Below are 20986 nucleotides of genomic sequence, written 5' to 3'. Positions count from 1 at the left end.
ATCACCCCGACAACTGTCAAACACGAGGCGCACAAGCTGAAAGAAGTGCTGCTGCGCGTACTCGTGAGCGCGCACGACACCAAATCCGCTAGATTACTAAATCCTTCCTTCAGCAGAGGAAACTACATTGTTTTTAGGTTTCAGCGAGTCATTGCGCTCTGGTGAACTGGACCTTTGTTCATCCTCCAGGAACCTAATGCTTCACTCTTTGGAATATAACTAGTTAAAAGGACTGGAGCCTGGTGTTTTTTGTTTTGTTTTTCTGTCTGAGAGAAAGAGCCTCACGGGTCTGTCGGGCCAGTGGGTCGCCCAGAGTTAGAACAACAACGAGCCTCCCGTACTACTTTGCGTTGTAACAAAGTCTTCTTTGGTTGGATTTATTCAACAAGGGCGCGTCTAAGCTTCAGTTTTTATTCCAACGGTTAATTATAACCCAGGATGTACGAAGGAACTGTTCGCTGGACTGGACCAAACAGTATCAAGGGCTGAGATAGACTTAAATCTGAAGTCTAACAAAACCTACATTGATGATCAAAGGGACATTTATAGCCACGGAACGCATGATACTTCAAAGACAGTGCTAGAATGCAATAATACGATCACTTGGTGTTTTAGAATTTAATTTATTTGTCATTTCTAATCGATGACCGAGGATCGAATATGTCGTTTTTTAATTTCCGTAAGATATTTAAACTGGGAGCTGAAAAGAAGAAGAAACAATATGAGCATGTGCGCAGAGATGAAAATCCAGAGGAGATATGGAACATCATAGGTGAACTGGGAGATGGAGCCTTTGGAAAAGTGTTCAAGGTGGGTCAATTTCTCCTCCAGAGCTCTCCTGTAGAGTCGAGCTGCCTTTGTTTGCTTGTAGTCTGTTTCAAACTTACATATAGGAGACATGCTGTAGAATGTGTCAGTCAGTGTTTCCATGGCCATATATAACATAGTAAATACATACACACATATAGTAGGATCAGATGTTTTTTCTCTCAGGAAAGGGTGTAAGACATGACATAACTAATTAATAAAAACCACAACAATGGAAATTTACTAAACAACTTCACTCAATCTGTTTTGAGAGATTCTCTTCAAGGCTCAGAAGAAACCAGCCAACCAAATCCTTTGCGCTTGACATTATTTATCTGCTCGCACAAAGTGGACCCCTGGTCATATCTGTCTTATCAGTCTAATTAAATGAATTAATTCGCTTCATTGGTCTGACTCGCGGGTATATACCAGTATACCGGTGTGGCCACTGCATCCAGTGCAATCCAACACATTCTGCTTTGTTCTTTGGAATGAATTGCTATTTTTTGGAGATGTTGGATATTGTGTAACCATGAATGTTCCTCTGTGTCACACTTTCAGTAAGCCCTAATCTTCTTGCACTGTGGTTTAGTCACAAGTTGCTAATCTCCTAGTATCCAGAATTCCTGACTACCAAGGCTCACATGAACTAGAACCTCCAAGCTGGAAAGAATATCAAAACAGACTCAAGATCCTTTACTGTTATTATTCAATGGAAGTGCTTCATGCTGGCACTGCTGGCATGGTGTGCAGAGTCAAGTCAAAGGAGATCTACAAATAGAAAATTGCTGTGTTGAGTTTATATGTCTGGGCTTTGGGCCATACCAACTGAAATGCACCACTGCCCTGGTGAGTCACTGGGACAGTCTCCAATCTCGCCATTGATTCATAGTGAAACATAAACTGTCTGCCTTGTATTGAACACTAGATTATCATACATGAATGACCCTGGAAAACAGCCAGGTCACCAGGAAGTGGCTTCATCCCATATCGCAGCTGCAACCTTATTGAGCACATCCTGCCTTCAGGGGAGCAGAAACAAACAAGAGAAATTTCCACTTAGCTCGACATTTTCTACTGATTTATCCAGAGCAGGAGGACTCTTGATTTGTCTGTTTTGCACCTTCTAAATGGTTGTGTCACCTGTTTGTTGCTGCAAGACAAATTCAAATTCAAGACAAACTAAACCCGCCCTTTGTAATTTTCAGAGTATAACATATAAAGAGGACATCGCCTTTGCACTTTTTTACATATTTAAATTATTACTTGTAAATCTCCTGTATATAATGAATATAGTAATGTTTTGCACTTCTGGTTGGAGGCTAGCTGCATTTCATTGGCTTGTTCCTGCACAATGACAATAAAGTTGAATCTAATCTAATCTAAAAAAGGACAGTATGACCCAACATGAAATTCTGTCAGTACAAAACAAGAACATGTGACCCCCATAAAGCCTAAAATCTTTGTTTATTTTTTATCACCATACAGGCTCAGAACAAACAGACGGGCATCCTTGCTGCAGCCAAAGTTATTGACACAAAGAGTGAGGAGGAGCTTGAGGACTACATGGTGGAGATTGATATCCTGGCCTCATGCAGCCACGATAACATTGTCAAACTGCTTGATGCTTTCTACTATGAGAGTAAACTATGGGTGAGTAGAGGGATGAAGGAGCTTTGTCTGGAGATGTAATGTCATGTGTTGTTTCCTCGGTATTCATTCAGCAGTGCTGTGGTGTCACAACAAGGACAATACTTTACAACCTGTAATATTTGCAATATGATGCTGTATTCAGGGAATATTTTAGTAGAGCTAAAACAGGAGCAGATCTACAACATTACTACCCACAGGCAGTTACTAAGTCTTTTTTTAGGAAACAGCTCACTGTTGAAGGCTTTGTGTTGGAGTTGTTATGATAATGAGAAGTGGCTCACCGTGGGGCCTCCCGATTCCTCTGTGCAGCCTGCCTCACATTACTATCATTCTAAGGTTCTTGTGGTATATACAAGTTCCTTGCCTACTCTTCTCTACGACTACTTTCTCACCAAACACGTTTCTGTCAACTGTATCCCACAATTTACTTTTTTGTAAACGGAAACTAAATTTTTTTTCCTCATTCATACAAGTTAAACTTTTGATTCTGGGCAAGCCAGAGTCAGAGAATATAAATTATACCCCATGCCCAAAAGTGAAGTGTTCATGGATAAACCAGCAGTGTGGTTGGGACCACTTAGTGACCGAGTTGGGTTACAGCATGGTCTGTCAGATAGTTCTGGGGATTTCTGTATGGGCCATCTAGACGTGTGAAAAAAGAGAACATCAAGCACGTTTCAGGGCAAAGTTTTCACTTAGGCCTAAAGTATAAAATGTCTTGTTACTGCTTATGCTATGAGGTAGATTGGTCATGATATTTATTCGCCCATATCTTCCTCATGTTGCCTTGCAAGAAGTGAATTGTAAAGAAGGACAGATAAAGATGGAGGCAGTGGCTCAGTGGATAGTGCTTCCGCTTGGGAACCGGAGGGTCGCCGGTTCGAGCCCCTGCCGAGGAGCCCCTGAGCAAGGCACTGAACCCTCAATTGCTCCCCCCTCTGCGAAGGGTGGTAATGTAATGTAAGTCGCTTTGGATAAAAGCGTCTGCCCAATGATCGTAATGTAATGTAATGTAAAAGATGGAGCATGTGCAGTATATCCGAAGACAGCACCACAATAAGGGTAAACTTGTGTTGATTTTACTCAGTCAAGGATCCACAAAGGCAGAGCACAATCAAGGCATTATAAACACTGGTGAATACCTGAGTATTTAATTTCATGGTGTGCTCAGCCCTTTCCTCTCTATTGTCCTCTGAACAATGGAGAAAGCCCAATGGAGGTTGTCTGTGGATTTCTATCTAGTGCAAGACTTTTAGAATAGGACTAATTTGGCATCTCCTTCTGAAGAGATGCCAATTTATGATTTTTCTTTTGTTTGTTGAGTGTTATGATTTAGCTTGGGGTTGAACCCAGAGCTTGATCTAAGTGCAAGGTGGAGGAAAAGGACTTAAGGATGCTGGCCAGCACGAGGGATAACAGGAACGCAGGTTTAATCACTGCATCGATAAGACAAGTGGAAACCAGAACACACGCAGAAGTGATAACTGAAAACTCAAAGGTCACAGACAGGCAGACAAACAGACTGCTCAGGGAATAAAGGAAAACTAAACTCTACTCTACTCACACCGAGCGACAAAGCACTAACATATAAAATATAAGCAGAAGACAAGAACATGGAGGAAACTGGAACTAGGCCTAGTGATGATGAGTAAGGTGAACATACGAGACTGGAGAAACACAGAAAAAACCTGGCAACCAGAAAACCAGGACCAACGACCAGGAAGACATGCAGATAACAACCAGGAACGAGAGCAGGAGGGGAAAAGATGCAGAGTAAATACACACCGGGATGATGGCAATGCAGACACTGCATACCAAAATAAAACAGGAAGTGACCTACAAAAACACAGGATCCTTACAGTTGTGCGTCTTGTTGAGAGTATGTTGTCTGTTGTTTTTTATTGTTTTTGTTATTCTGTTAGTCCATTTCTCTCTTGTTACTTTTGTCAAGTTGAAGCAAATGCCACGGTTGTGTTGAGTTTCAAAGAAGGAGCTAATTTGTTTTTGATGTGCATAATGCCATCATGTACCCATTAATAAAGAACATTACATTTTGTCATATAGCCCTGGTTATCTGGAGCAGACAAGAAAATGTAGCTTTGCCTTTAGTATCTAAATTTTGATGACATGAGCACATGTGTGGGTAACTGTGAGTAATCCTGAAACACAAAGCATTTCATCTAAATGTGGCACTACAGCAACATGGAACATCAAAATTGTTCTAGCTCATTCAGTATTCAACATTCTGGCCTCTACTGGCCAATGGGCATGACTATCTGTCACAAGTTTTTTTTGTTTTGACGCAGATGCAGATCAATGCCAATTAATAATGTCCTTTTATTGAGTTTTCTAGTATTAAAAGAACCAGTCTAGAGAGTTATGCTGATTTGTGCTGGTAAGCTCTGCCTGAATTTATTCAAATTTTATTTTCCATTTTCTTCCTCCTTTTAAACATGAACTCTGTATATGTTTTACCTCCTCCTCCCTCTCTGCACTCCATGAATGATGAAATATGTGTGTGCCTGCTTCTTTATGCATTTGTGTGTCAAAGTTGGAGAGGAATCCACAGCTCTGCTGGCCTTTGGTTCCTCTGTACCCACTGCCCCTGTGAAACACAACTGTGGGGGCCATTGTACCATAGCAGAGCTAGTAAAACAACAGCACGCCTACAGAGAAACAACACTGGACTAGGGTGCATGTTAGATAGAGACTTGAGGCATTGTGCTGTATGTCTTGAAAAGACTTTGTTGTGGTGAGTGGAACAATCTTGAAACTCTCTATTGAGTTGCCAAAGGGCATTGAACCTTGGAGTAAAGACAGTGAAGGTAGCTCTAAGAAGATGGCTTGGGCTGTCGTCTTAAATTAACACCTGCTCTACGCATTTAAGTTTGGATGTAAAATGTATAGAAACCCCCGCATATTGCTCAATGGTTACAATGTTGCAGAACTGTGGCTTTGCTTCCCCTTTCTTATGTGTGAGTGGCCAAACATGTATATGCTCTTCTCTAAACCTGTGTTGAACCTGACAGGTGTTGGGATTGTGCTGCTCGGCTCAGATTGTGTCTTACCCATGGCTATAACCATACAAACGGAGGTCCTGTGTCCATTAAAACTCTAATACTATTTAGAGAATATGGACTATGTTCTGGCAATATAATGGTCGACATCAAGATCAGATAACAACAGTCAATGGAAACCAAAATCATCAACCCATTGAGGATTGGATTCAAAAGCACACCGAAAATCAAAGTAAAGAATTGAAATCACAGGCTGATCCTACTTGCGTGAATTTCATCATGGCAATTCATAATATGACTCAATGGTGTGTATGGCCCCCCCCACACTCCCGACAACGTTTGGGCTCCTGACGTGGGAGCAGATAGATACTCCTCGGATCATTGGGCCTTCATCATCCAGGAACTGTGCACACACTCTGGCCACATGAGGCCGGGCATTGTCCTGCACCAGGAGGAACCCAGAGCCCACTGCACCAGGAGGATTTCATCCCGCTATCTAACAGCAGTCAGGGTACCGTTGGCGATGACATGGAGGTCTGAGCGACCCTGAAAGGTGCTTCCTCAGAATATCACTGACCCACTCCCAAACCTGTCATCCTGGCTGTCACATGTGCTCAGTGTGAACGAACCTGCTCTCATTTGTGAGAACGGGGCGCCAATGGTGCACCTGACAATTCTGCTGTTTTCGGCAAATTCCAATAGAGTTGCACGGTGCAGGGCTGTGAGTACAGGTCCCACTAGAGGACATTGGGCCCTCATGACACTCTCATGGAGTCTGTTTCTGACAGTTTGGTCAAAACATTCACACCAGTAGCCTGCTGGAGGTCATGTTAGGTCAGGTCAGGGCTCTGGCAATGCTCTGGCAATGCTCCTCCTGTTACTACTCACAGAAAGGTTCAGATACCAGTCCTGCTGCTGGGTTGTTGCCTTTCTAGGACCCTCTCAGGTTGATATGTAACTGGCTTGGTGTTATACTGTGATGATAAGTGTTCCCTTAATTTTTGGGGGGCAGCGTATTTTATATAATAATTGAGTTGCATATTTCTGCCCCATCCTTCCAATATAGTAAGACAGTCCACTCTGCAGTAGTTAAAATTACAAGAATGGTTTGCATTTGTTGTATTAGATCTCCTAAAAGCAGGCAGTAGGTTTCCAAATGGGACGAAAACTCCTTTCAATGACACACACTGTTATTACAATTTAAACAACTATGTTGCACTGAATGTCTCTGTTGTTCTCTTCTTACTGGCAGATCCTCATTGAGTTTTGTGGAGGAGGGGCTGTGGATGCCGTAATGCTAGGTGAGCCAGCATTTCTCTTTGCATGCAGGTTCTATCACCAAAATGAAACAAAGAAAAAGGATTAAACAGCAAATAAGACATTTTATTTATGATAAGGTTGCATTGTTGTTTTAATTGTTGGCTTCAGTAATGCTAACCTTCTGTTTGTGTGTTCCCTGTCTCTCTGCAGAACTGGAGAGACCCCTGACAGAACCCCAGATAAGGGTGGTGTGTAAACAAACATTGCAAGCCCTTATTTACCTCCATGACAACAAGATCATTCACAGAGATCTGAAGGCTGGCAACATTCTCATCACACTGGGTGGTGATGTCAAGCTGGGTAAGAGTCAGTCAGACAAAGTTAGATGAAGTTGTTGTCTTACGCACATACCTGGTTTGGTTCTCACTTGCACCAAATCAGTGAACACAGGCTGCTAATGGTTGGCCGATGGTTTCGGTTCAGTTTCAAGGGAAGCCTGGTACAGTTTGGTGAATGTCGGATCACATTTGTACTTTAATATGGACTGAAGGGAAATTCCAACCAAAGTACTCTTTGGATTATGCGACAATTGCTGGATCATCATGATTGTAACGGCATAAAAGGAGCAATAACTTTGCAAGGAATAAATGAAAAAAATAATGAATGAACAAGAGCACTTGTAGCGCCAAGCAATCAGCGAACACTTTTGCAATGACGGTACAGTTTGTAACGGCCAGCATAGGCACTGTCAGACCAGTAGGTCTCATTTGGTTTCCTCAACAAGAAAAAAAACGATCCTTGTTCATATTGCACCCCAACGTGTTGGCATGTCTGTCCTGAAAAGGGAAGGAGGCACCACCACTGAATCCAAATCAATGGAAGACGCCCCCCTATGATGGGCATAGTTTTTAGAACATGATGCCATGTGGTGTTTGTATTGCCTAATGTATGCCAATGCTCCATTTGACGTCTTTTGTAATGACAGTACCAGAGCCACAGCGGCACATGAACTCTCATATGAACCTACCCTGGACTAGGAGTTTGACAAAAGAGAAAATGGTTCCTAGTTCCTCCGTTCTTGAATTCCTGGTGATGTGGTGTGAAATGCCTTTATGGGATTTAGGGTCTTCAACAGATGTGTACTGGATTGAGGATTGTTTGGTATTTTTTGTTTTAAATTTGTAATTTGTTGTAATTTTGTTATCAGTATGGATATGATGACAATTTTCATAGCCAATGCAAGAAACTATCAAATTCACCAGGTTATTTTTAAGACATACAGTACATGTTGCTTATTACATCATCCCAGGGAAGATTATCACATTACCTTGTGAATGCAATGCTGTTTGTGCCTAATTGAATTTGCAGCACACAAATTACATTACATTACATTACGGCCATTTGGCAGACGCTTTTATCCAAAGCGACTTACATTACATTTAGATACCACCCTTCGCAGAGGGGGGAGCAATTGAGGGTTTGGTGCCTTGCTCAGGGGCACCTCGGCAGGGGCTCGAACCGGCCACCCTCCAGTTCCCAAGCGGGGAAATGAGTCAGTTAGCACATCTGTGTACTTATTTAAGCCCACACTGAGGTTATATGCCTGCCAAATGACATTGAAGTGGCTCCACTGTATCTCAGTTGATGCATTATGTATGGTGAAGACCACAAAAATATGGGTGAGGGAATGGAGATTCGTTGACATCCACAGATGAACTGATTTATCATTGTTGTTTGACCGTTATGGCTGTTTGTGGTGCTTATTGAAAAGGATTTAATGCTATAAACTCTGGTCCTTTTTATCAACATAGATGATACAGAGGACACAATAATGAATTTATTACACAGATCTTTAAAACACGCAGCAGCTGATTGTTATAAATAAAGAATGTGGCAAGGCAAAATGGGCTGTGGGCTATTGTCGTTATAGTTATTGTTGTCTAGATGATGAGAAGTAGTGGGCTGTATGGACAACAGTGATCATTTGCTGCTGCTGGTATTCTGTGTGATCACCAGCACATATAGGTATGGCAGATGCAGTTATGTGACTTATGTAGAGTGGTGAGTCACAGCATGATGGAATAGGATCTGCAAATACACAACAGGCATGTTGTGCAGTGACATATTGCACAGGGATTGTTAAGGAAGTGATTATACTGATGGACACAAGGCATTATGTCTAGATGCAAATAGAAGGAAGAAGTTATAACAGCATACGGCTTGGACTGTGATTTTGTATTGAGAAAGGAAATGATGACAGCAGTGTTCTTGTAAATAATGTCTGGTCTGTCTCGGATCACATGTCTTCCAGCTGACTTTGGCGTGTCTGCCAAAAACACCAAAACACTGCAAAGGAGAGATTCTTTCATTGGAACGCCTTACTGGTGAGTGGAATATACAACAGAAACATTATGTCATAGACACCATTTTGGAAAATATGTGTAGACATACAGTATGTGTACTTTATGTACTGAAACAAAAGTGCAGTATCAGTGTGCACCACAAATCTCCTTGCTTTCTAACTTGGATTGCTTTCTTTGCAGGATGGCTCCAGAGGTGGTGATGTGCGAGACGTCCAAGGATCGTCCATATGACTTCAAGGCAGACATCTGGTCACTGGGGGTCACCTTGATTGAGCTGGCACAGGTTGAGCCCCCAAATCATGAGATGAACCCCATGAGAGTCTTGCTAAAAATAGCCAAGGCAGATCCTCCCGGCCTCATGCAGCCGTCACGCTGGTGAGCTACTTTGTGCCCCTGTGAATTACGCTCAAAACACTACACGTTTTCAGCGGTTTGTCAGCCCGAGGGAAGCGTAACACGCTTGAACACTGTTGAATTTGTTGTGTTTAACTAATTGCTTGATGTGAACCGTACAGAACTGTTCTGACTTGCATACAATTTCGGCTTAAAGACAGACTTAAAAACTGAACTTGTCTGTAGACTGGGGACTGCCTTTATGCCCTTTAACCTCTTTATGCATTTAACACAATTTTCGCACATGACTCTATTCAGTGACCCCTCATGACTTACGGATGGATGCATTGTCATTCTGGACAATCACTCCAATCAGAATAGAAATATAGTACATAGGATAAAAGTGATCAGTCAGAATAACTTTGTCTAGCAGTGACACTATCCTCACAGGATAGGGGGCCCAGAAGGGTGGCAGTAAAATGCTCCCCCTTTTCCAGCAATAACATATCTAAGCAAACTTTGATTCTAATTCTTATCTCCCTGAAAGGATTTGATAAAATATTATCATATTTGGTTGAAGAAGTGGTTTTGAAAATGGCTTCGAATTCTAAACCAACCTTAAATGATTGAACAATTAAGCTAATTTTCAGGAAATGAAATGTGTTTGTCATTTCAATCTGTGATTTTTTTAATCAGTTTGATCTGAATTTACGCTCCACACAATGACAAATGTATTTTCAGAGGGACATGAAGATAAGTTTCCCTGTTTCCACCCTACAGGTCCCCAGAATTCAGCAACTTCCTAAAGAAGTGTCTGGATAAAAACGTGGACAACAGATGGAGCGCGTCACAGCTTCTACAGGTAGCTTCATCGAGCCAACACACGCTCCTACTTTCAACTTATACACACTTCCCTTTATCTCACCCACTGCCAGTTCACCGAGCCAAACAACTGAGCATACAAATAGAAGAAAATAGAAGAAATAATCCTCACCCTCACAGTCCTATTCTACCCTACCCTCACCCATGTACCACATGAGTATGGTCACTGTTACTGTCACTGTTACGATATCTAGGATGCTGCTTTTGGGCCAGTAATAGAATATGTACAGCAGATGTAAAGGTGGAATAAAGTGAGGTTGATGGATGTCTTTGTAATGTAATCTCCATTGACTGAAAAACCAGTTCATTCATTAACCTGGAACTTTTGCCCACTTAGGTGTTGGCTTACAGACAGGTAACTGCCATTGTTTTGATTGAAAAAGTTATAACTCGAAATACAATGGATTAGCTGACTGTGAGGTGTCAAGAAGTAACTATTTGCTGTTGTAACAACAGGCATATCTTTAGTTGAAGCGTTCTGTAAATTCTATATTTGTGTTCTCTGTACTTACTGTCGTGATGAAATGCAATTGATTGAATCCAGATTTTTTGTTTTTACAATGCATTATACATAATTTTGATTTTGTCTTTGGTCACAGCACTCATTTGTAGCCAGCGTGACTGACTGCAAGCCACTGAGGGAGCTGATCGCTGAAGCCAAAGCTGAGGTCACAGAGGAGATTGAAGTGCACAAGGAGGAAGAGGAGGAAGAGGAGACAGAAACACAAATTGTGAGTTATAGGTTTACAGCAGTTCCTAAAGGTTGAATTGCTCAGAGAGAGTTGAACTTTCTGGCTTTCCAGTGGAAAACAATACAGTAAATTAGCATGTTTTTTTTCTTTGTAGTGTGGTAGGCTTTTATGTTTATTCAACACATTGTTGAAATTATTACTGTAATCTGATCCAAATACCGATCTGATCTGAAATTTTGTAAAACATCAAAAATGTACTCTGCTGACCAACACTTTTTAGCTGCATTCGTAAACTAAACCTTTATTATTAGTAGTAGTAGTAGTATTAGTGTTGTTGTTATTGTTGTTTGATACTGAGTCAGAGATCAACAGATTAGTGCACCCCTGTTGTCCTTTGCTGTCTTTTGGAGGAGACAGTATTTCTAACTTCTAAATGTCTTTTAAACATGTGTGCTTCAGGGCCATAAACGCGCCCCATCTGATGTCAGCGTTGCCAGCTCTGAGGATGAGAAGATCCCATTGTCACCCTCCATTTTGGAATCAGTCCCTGAGAAAGTTGAGTCATTGCTGCCCCCAGCCCCACCCACTGAGGTCCCTGTAGACAACCATGTGGTGGACACTAGTGTTATTAAGGAGCCCGCTGGTCCTCCAGCAGCAGAGCCAGCGGAGGAGACCTCTGACACCTCAGTTGAGGAAGAAAATACTGTGGGAGAGAAGCTTCCAGAGGTAGCTGTTATCTCACCACCACCTCAACCTGAAGCCAAGCTTACCAAGGAAATGGAACACCTCGAGATAGCCGTCGATGATGACAAGGAAGTGGACACAGCTGAGGCCCCAGCTGATCAAGTAGCCACCACAGAGAATCCAGAGGGCACAGAGGCTCCTCAGGAAGAAAAGGTGGCAATGGAGGAATCCAACACACCAGTAGAGGATGAAGAGGATCCTTACAAACATTTACAGGTCACTCTGACAATACCAGGGGAAGACAAAGAGGTGATTGAAGAGAAGCTGACTGAAAAAGAAAAAGAAAAAATAAACGCTGAGGATGAGAAGACGGTTCCAGATAAGGCTAAAGACAACAAGAAGACAAATTCAGATGCCGGCAGTGGACCAGCTGCAGATAACAGCAGCGTAGACCTGAATCTGTCAATCACAAGCTTTCTCTCCAAAACAAAAGAGCCTAGATCTGTTTCCATACAGGTAATGCACACAGTCCACCTGAATGCAGGAATTTTCTGTAAATATTAGAATTGAGTCCTGACAGTCAGTTTCAATATAACACTATGAAGAAATAATATATATACTGCTCAAAAATATGAAGGGAACACTTAATCATCACAGTATAACACTCAGTCTGTTCAACTTTGGTGATTATCAATCTGTCCATTTAGGAAGCACAAGTTTCTGTGAATCAGTTTCAACTGCTTTGGTGCAAATGAAAGTGACAACAGCCGTGATGTAGAGGCAAAAGCAAGGGGCATCAATAGAAGGGCATCAACCTAGGAGCAGGACCGGTATCTCCTGCTCCTGCTTCTGCTCCTTTGTGTGAGGAGGAACAGGAGGAGCACTGCCAGGGCCCTACAAAACGACCTCCAGCAGGCTACAGGTGTCCAGGTTTTTGACAGCAATTGCATGTGGCCACCTTTGCCCCATTGCACCTGTTGAAAACTGATCACAAACACTTCTGCTTCCTAAATGGACAAATGATATCCCTGAAATGGGACTGACTTGGTGTTATACTGTGATGATAAGTGTTTCCTTTTTTTTGAGCAGTGTATAAAACTGCTATCAGTGGATCTCTATTTTTTAATTTCTTGTTTTCCCAGGAAACCAGACGTCAGAAGAAAACGTTAAAAAAGACTCGCAAATTTATGGTGGATGGAGTGGAAGTCAGTGTGACGACATCAAAGATCATCACAGACAATGACACAAAGAATGAGGAGATGAGATTCCTGAGGTATCTACCTGCCTTCAATTACATGCACCGTGAACATCATTTAATGCAAATGATATGGAAATAACTTGCACACCAACAGGAGTCGCCTGTTAAGTGCTTTAAACACTGGATCTTCTTCAGTTATGACAATGTCCATGACATTAACATTTCCAAACACTAAACTGGGCTCCATTAAAGTTCATGTCTGTGCCACTGTGAGCCACCTTCCATTAAACAAGATCTCATTAACTTGTTAATTATTTACTCACCAGGCGCCAGGAACTGAGGGAGCTGCGTCTTCTGCAAAAGGAGGAGCAGAGGGCCCAGCAGCAACTCTGCAACAAGCTACAGCAACAAAAGGAGCAGATCTACCGACGCTTCGAACAGGAGACAATGGTGAGAACCCATAACACTGTGTGTAATGTTCTTCAACAGTACAGCTCTTCACTTCTCCAAACCCACTGTCGTTGAAATTCAAAAACAATCTCGAAAAAAATGTGAAAAACTGTCTCCCATTTCCCGCTACTATGATTTGCAGTAATTAGTTATTTGCAAATTAATCATAAAATAAAATGTAAATGACATGGAAAGCACCATATGCACATGCCAGAGCCCTGAACAATGTTTCTGCCATGTTTAGAGGCGATTGGAGGAATGGTGCTCATTGCAACTCCGAATGAACACATGCACACACTCCAAGTAAAGAAAAAACATGTTGTATATGCATTAATGCATAAATGCCTAATAAGAAATTCACTCAGCATACACACAGAACTCTGTGCAGTAAGATTCTTTGTTTTTTTGAGAACATAAGGTATCCAGATGTAGGAAAAGGTGTCAACATTGAATCATCTGACTCTTTATTCCATTGCTAAAGGATTTACTTTTGAACATTTTATTTATTTTTATTCATTTAAAGTACTACATTTTGTGATTCTTACAAAATCTGAGCCTTTGTGTGTTTCCTCTGGATACACATTGTTGCTGAATTGTAACTGTCACCCTGTCAAAAGTAGCGAAAGTGACAGTGTACAGTTTTGTGGCCGCATAAACGAGGAGGCAAATCATTTCCCCGTTACTGAGGGTGTTTACCAACTGCACTGTTTGCTTTTGGAATGTCCTTGTCAGCGATGGTAAATTTGGAATTAGTTCCTCTGGCCTGTTGCAGTTGGCCCATGTGTAGCGAATGTTGACATGCATGACATTGGACTGGCAGTTTTTGTCCTGGGTCCTTCAGCATTTGTCCTTGGTCAGACTCATTTTATTAAATGGAGTGGAGGCAGTGGCTCAGTGGGTAGAGCTTCCGCTTGGGAACCGGAGGGTTGCCGGTTCGAGCCCCTGCCAAGGTGCCCCTGAGCAAGGCACCAAATCCTCAATTGCTCCCCCCTCTGCGAAGGGTGGTAACTGTAATGTAAGTCGCTTTGGATAAAAGCGTCTGCCAAATGATCGTAATGTAATGTAATTAAGTCATGAAGTCCATTTTATTCATTAATATTCAAGTAATTGAAAGACCATACTCAGAATGTACCCAGTGTTGTTGTACTCAGAGTAACAGACCTAGAAAAAGTAATGTATAGTATGAAAACACTCGATCAGCTTACGATCAGGTTACAATTACAATATTTTTAATTCATAATTGTTTTGAACTCAATAGGCCATGTCCTGGTTCACATGCAACCCAACACAAATGGATTGACACAGTGAAATAAATGCCCTGGTGTTTAAGTCTCAGGGTCATCATATATACAGTATATGTACAATTCATATAATCAAGCCAAGAGATTTAACAACGCTGCCTGATCAGCTGACAAATTCTTATCTATGGTTAAAACCCATAGATTTGTCAGCGTTGAGTAAAGACCTGTAAACACCTCAGTCTAGTGTCTTGTTGACCGATTACCGGTTCCTATTTCACTTTTGATGTCAACTCAAATGTCCGCCTGTCCCAGAGTAAGAGGCGTCAGTACGACCAGGAAGTGGAGAACCTGGAGCGGCAGCAGAAGCAGACCATTGAAAGGCTGGAGCAGGAACACACCAACAGGCTCAGGGACGAAGCCAAACGCATCAAAGGCGAGCAGGACAAGGAGCTGTCCAAGTTCCAGAACATGCTCAAAAACCACAAGAAGGAGGTGAGCACTTAATGTTCTAACCACCACATCACCCCGTTACCTTTTACCTCCCTCAGCCACATGGAGCGACTCAAGAGAATGGGATTGCGGGTTAAGGCCAGTTTGATACACACACCTGATCTCTGTCTTGGGAGTCTCTGTTTAACCACTCAGTCTACCTCGCCATGTAGCTTTGTATCTGTCCACAACCTTTGTCTCATTTTATTCCCTGCTATTTAGTTATAGCTGCCATGGCACAGGGCAAACAGGAGGCAGGACAGGAGGTTTACGTTTACATGCCTGCATAAATCAATTAATAGCTGCATCATCTAGGTCGATTCAATGCCAATTCATGCCAATTGTCAATTAAATCATAGTGTATACATGCTTGGATAAAAAGAAATTCATTGCCTTTTAGTCTTTAAAGTTTTAAAGTACATGGAAGCTGATAAGCTTTTATTTGGTTACTTTGCTCTTCCAAACATTGTATCTCCCTGAGTTTGCAGTGCTTGTTCCCAGTGTGTGTACAGTGCTTAGTACATTGTGTTGGTAGGTAACGTGCTGTGATCCACAGGGAGTGGCCCATGTAATGATACGGTCCTTTCAGTTGTCCTCCTGCACGCTGTGCAATGCTCCCATTCAGGATGTAAGTGAAACCCCACGTGTTTTGTTTGATGGCTGCTCAGATTTGGATTCTGGCCTCTTTCCTCTGTCTGTCAACATGAGTCAATACTCCAGTGGGACCACCTGGAGTGTCCCACTGACATTCACTCATGTGGTTTCCACATATCGGTGAATGTCAGTGGGCTGTCACTATCAACATCAAGAATCTCTAACTGGTGAAAAGTCAAGAGCCACACAAGTGTTCACACAAACCGCACTGCTGCATAATTTAGCTTTTCAATTTTAGATTACAACAGTACTGCTCATTGGCAACTACTTGAAGTTTGGTACATAGAAGAAGTTGTATAGATACATGCTTTGCTCTGGAGCTGTATTATTACCCACTTTCATGAAGATCTTGCAAATTTTAGCAACTGAGAAACAGTTATCTGGAGTTTTTATCAATCCAAACATGCATTTATATCACAAAATCTATAGATTACAGTATTTCATTTAATGTGTCAATTTAAATAAATCAACAAAAGCCCCTAATCATCACATTTGAAAACAGCTATGCGATAATTTTACTTCTTAAATGACATTTGGAAAAAATATGCATTAACTATTTTAAAGCATAATGTGCATAAAGATCATATAGAGCATAACGTGTCACTGGTGAGCCATGTAGTCAGTCTGAACGAGTATGTGGTCCTTATTGGCAGTTGTATCTGTCTGTTTGATTCAGCATGCGTAGGCGGAGGTGAATTTGGCCTCTAGCCTCTAGCCTCTAGAGAGTGTGTGTGTGTGTGTGTGTGTGTGTGTGTGCGTGTGCGTGTGCGTGTGTGTGTGTGTGTGTGTGTGCGTGTGTGTGGCAAATGCTTCCTGGCTGTTCAGCACAGAAATGAATGCTGTGCCCGACTAAATAAATCAAGGCTAAGATAGAATTGATACTGTAATAGTGTACACCATTTCTTTAACGGATGTAACTATTTTAACACTTAACTGGAATTTTGTTTGTGGTGATTAAATCTTATAAACTCTTCTGTGTGTTTTGGAGGTCTGAGAATGCATAAATTGTAAGTAACTTCCTCAGGTGATTTATAATTTCTGGATCTTTCTCATAGGAGCAGGAATTCCTGCAGAAGCAGCAACAGGATCTGGACAGCGATCTGAAAAAAATAATCCTGCAACACAAACATGAACTTGCCACAATCGAGAGAGAGTGTCTGAACCACAAACAGCAGCTTCTCCGAGGTAATAACATGTTTACTGCCTAGTGTAAAGGAGAGACACCCCAACCACAGCCTCACACACCACATCACATCCTGCTAGACCACTGAGGCAGTTTTGCTTTTTGTTTGTGGACACAATTACACAATTCTGTATTCTATACGACAGAAAGGTCCTTAGAGAAACATGCTGGCTTTTCTCTGTTAGTATCCCATAACCTACAGCATGTTCATATTTCAGGGCATAATAATTTGTAGTTAGATCCTTAATAAGTGTCTCTGATAGCAACAATATCGAAAAACGCCTTGCCTCACAGTTAATCGATTACACTGTAACGTGTTCCCTGATCCATGGGTCATGCTTCCACCAAGATCAGTGCAGTTATAGAACATGAATACGTTTGTCATGTCAAAAAGCATTTGTAATTTCCTCTTATTGTTGTTGGAACCATCTTGGAGTTCTCTTTTTCTTGGCTTTACGGCTGGTACTATATTGGGTGATAATATACAATAATCTGTCAAGTAAATGTGTTGATTTGAATTATTTACATGTCACATTCCAACCAGTTCTGCTTGTTATAGCACGGGACATAAACATTCCATCTGTAATGACTCAGATCAGCTGTTCAGAGGCACCCTGAGGCTCTGTCAGTCCACCTCAAGCTGTCCTGTAGGCCTCTTTGACTCGGCTGCAGCAGCCCGTTACCACTGCCCGAGAGACTTTATCCTACACTTAATACGCCAGGAGCTACGCAACAAATCCACTGCTCACTGAGCCAGGGCACAGGAAGTTGTAAGGAGTCTTGAAAGGAGTTTTTTATTAGGAATGGAAATTATGACATGCTTCAAAGCTTAAAAAAACCCAAACCTCATTAGTAGAGCTGTTGCTGGTTGACATAAGTACCTCAAGCATGCAGCAGTTTGCTTCTAATGAGGTAAACATGGAGGCTCACTTCAGCCTGTAACTGGTGTGTGTCCTGTGTTACATGTTGTTATTCTTCGCATAGTTCTAAAGAGATTCTCAAATTTCATGAAGTCTTTGGTATATCTTGTGTGCTACTGTGTAATTATTTTTACTGATTTAACTCATGTGTTCACATTCAGCACGCGAGGCAGCAATGTGGGAGCTGGAAGAGCGCCATCTGCAGGAGAAGCACCAGTTGTTCAAACAGCAGCTCAAAGACCAGTACTTCATGCAGAGACACCAGCTGCTGAAGAGACACGAGAAGGTACAGTATAGTGTAGCATTAAGATATTCCTCAAACACTCTACCTTTTTAGTATTTAGTATGTATTATTAAGTATGTATTTGGAATGACTGTATGTCAGCTTTTTTGTTTTTACAATATGAATGGAGCCATTAATCACAGAAAATGTGAGCTTTTGTTATGAGAGAGTACAGATAAGCAGTCATCAAATTTGTCATGGATTTTGAGTAAATGTAAAGAGTCAAAGTCATTAAATGCATATCTTTGTGGGGGTATCTTGTGTACTAAAGGCTAAATGGGGGGAAGAGTCAATATATAGTGATTATTTTGATCATCTGCCTCAACAAATATGTTGGTGGACCTTCACAGAAGAGAAAAGCTTGAATCCTTTGTGTGGTTTTGTCTTTGCTGTACAGGAGATGGAGCAGATGCACCGCTACAATCAGCGTCTGACAGAGGAGATGAAAAACAGACAGACCCAAGAGAGGACCAGGCTGCCGAAGATTCAACGCGGTGAAGCCAAGACACGCATGGCCATGTTCAAGAAGAGCCTTCGCATCACCACGACCAACATAACCCCTGAGCAGGAGCGGGAGAAGGTCAAACAGGTGAAGCAGGTTTTCCTCTCTTCCCGATAGGAAGGGATCCTTTCTCATGTCTCAATGTCTCATTCTGAATGTGTTTTTATTGTAGTTTGCAGCTCAGGAAGAGAAGAGACAGAAGAATGAGAGACTCCACCAGCAGCAGAAACATGAAAACCAGATGAGAGACCTGCAGTTGCACTGTGACGGCAACGTCCGTGAGCTGCAGCAGATGCAGGTACAGCTGCTTTAAAGGCTTCCAGATGCTCAAAACTGATCTCTGATACAACTCGTGACAGTGATTTACTAATTAAGGACGGGATAAATGCTGGTTTAGTTCATCTCACACTTAGTCTCAATTCATTAGACCAGCTTTTGGCATTTGAGCAGAAAATTCACTTCCTGTTGACACTTTGTCTTTGTTTGTTTTAGAATGAGAAGTGCCACCTGCTGATCGAGCATGAGACCCAGAAGCTGAAGGAGCTGGATGAGGAGCACAGCCTGGAGCTGAAGGAGTGGAGGGAGAAGCTACGGCCCAGGAAGAAGGTACAGTTCACACTGTACATAAATGATCTTGTGTTGATTCTAACCTGCTATTTACTCCAATGTATGTAGCTTCCATGTCACGCTGTCATTCTGGCACATTCTGACACATTCTGTCAGTTCAAAAGTCAGGCAACCACCACTACTGATTGAAACATATTTGTTAAGAAGTTGACCAGTCCAAAACCTAATTATAATGTTTGCATTTCAACAACCTCAGACAGATTTCACACTGGTAGTATAAGACTTAATGTAATTGCCAAAATCACAGAGCAAAGTCTATAGAAAGTTGACAAGGAAGGAGGAGTACGTGAGACAAACCTGAAACCCCCCCTAAACTATCAGATACGCCTAATAAAACTTGTTATCAACGTAGTTAAGTATAACAAAGTTGAGATAATAGGGACAGTGAACTCACTCTCATCTAATCATTGGCAGTACCATAGCAGAATCGGTGTCACAATGAATAAAATAAGATGACAACTGATAACCTGTCATGTCAGAGTGTCATATGGTTGGTGTGTATCCTGCAGGCCCTGGAGGAGGAGTTTGCCAGGAAGCTGCAGGAACAGGAAGTGTTCTTTAAGATGACCGGAAATTCGGAGTGCCTTAACCCGTCCGCCCAGAGCCGCATTTCCAAGTTCTACCCCATTCCAAGTGTCCACTCCACAGGGTTCTAGGAGAAGCCTGCACACACACACTGGCACAGACCGTCAAACATATTAGCAGACTTCCGCAGACTACATGCAGTGTACATTAAGGTAACTACACACGCGCCCATGAGGAGAGCAGAAGGGAGCTTGATCACAGCCTCAGTCCTGCTCAGAGGAGGAAGGTGGGGGTGGAATGTGTTTGGACTACAGTGTTTGTCTTCCACTACTTTATCTCTTCTATCTCTAGGATGGAGGCGTCCGCCCTTTTTTTCCTGTTCCTCCCAATATTTAAGTCATTTTGAAGGTGAATCAGCAGGGACACTGATTGTTTCACTGCAGCCATCAGCTCTAAACCACTACAGTCAAGTCAACTACACTCCAATCCTCTTTTTAATGAATTCAATTGAGCCACAGTTTGATCATTTGGCGGTTTATATAAAAGCTGTTTCTGATAAATATCTGGCCTCCAAATTTTGTCTCTGGTTTCGATTTTTGGTTTGCACTAAAATGATAGTATTTTTTTGATTCTTTTGGTTTAATACCTATGTAATTCAGAATGTAAGCTTTTACGATCATGGAATAGAATGTAACCCTGACAAAAGAAATGGCGCACATTTTAAATGTTGAAGACATGATCAAATGGATTTTTGTTAAATCCATACCTGTGTTGGAAATGTAGTTTATGATCCATTAGGGGTTAAATACTAAGTCTAATGCGTGATAGAATCGATTTCTTTCTTCAGAATGCCTTTTTATCTTGAAACTCATATCTTTGTAAATGGTGATGAAATGGTTTTTATCTTTTTGAGCAGATTTAGTGTTTACATTCAGAGACAAGTGTCACTCAGTATGACACATGCATGCACTCCAATTCTTTTCTGTCAAAAAAGTCAAAAATGCAGATAAAACGTATACATGGATGGAAATAATAATAATCAGATTACAATACGAAGCGTTCCCAATAAGAAACTGTATGCACAGAATGTTCATTTGATTATAAACCGATGTGTTTAATTGCACAAGTTATTAAATTTGTAATTGGTTATTCCTGTTTTGCGAACGTTCATCAGTATATGGCTATTTCAATTTGATTATATTGCGTTAATTGCGTCATACTCA

The 20986-nt window shown here is 41.6% G+C and overlaps 1 protein-coding gene across 1 annotated transcript; it reads left to right on the top strand.

The window, feature by feature from the left end:
• The first annotated feature begins 76 nt into the window (after positions 1–76).
• LOC142996785 (STE20-like serine/threonine-protein kinase) lies at positions 77–20667 on the top strand. Its single transcript, XM_076147871.1, has 18 exons — positions 77–810; positions 2296–2460; positions 6730–6778; positions 6948–7097; positions 9049–9121; positions 9281–9475; positions 10214–10295; positions 10915–11046; positions 11467–12207; positions 12834–12964; positions 13216–13339; positions 14893–15072; positions 16779–16908; positions 17988–18112; positions 18507–18698; positions 18784–18909; positions 19104–19217; positions 19748–20667. The coding sequence occupies exons 1-18, from the start codon at positions 661–663 to the stop codon at positions 19892–19894; spliced, it is 3006 nt and encodes a 1001-aa protein (XP_076003986.1). The 5' UTR covers positions 77–660; the 3' UTR covers positions 19895–20667.
• Positions 20668–20986: the final 319 nt, after the last annotated feature.

Source organism: Genypterus blacodes, unplaced genomic scaffold, assembly GCF_046128005.1.
Source record: "Genypterus blacodes isolate CSIRO-AG114 ecotype Tasmania unplaced genomic scaffold, CSIRO-AGI_Gbla_v1 ptg000039l_1, whole genome shotgun sequence".
Lineage (NCBI taxonomy): Eukaryota > Metazoa > Chordata > Actinopteri > Ophidiiformes > Ophidiidae > Genypterus > Genypterus blacodes.
This window is presented reverse-complemented; position numbering and strand designations above follow the sequence as displayed.

Coding starts and splice junctions, on each gene's coding strand:
- LOC142996785 (XM_076147871.1), top strand. CDS start 661: ATGTCGTTTTTTAATTTCCGTAAGATATTTAAACTGGGAGCTGAAAAG. Junction 12,208..12,833: donor CTAGATCTGTTTCCATACAG/GTAATGCACACA, acceptor TTGTTTTCCCAG/GAAACCAGACGTCAGAAGAA. Junction 18,910..19,103: donor GTGAGCTGCAGCAGATGCAG/GTACAGCTGCTT, acceptor TGTTTGTTTTAG/AATGAGAAGTGCCACCTGCT.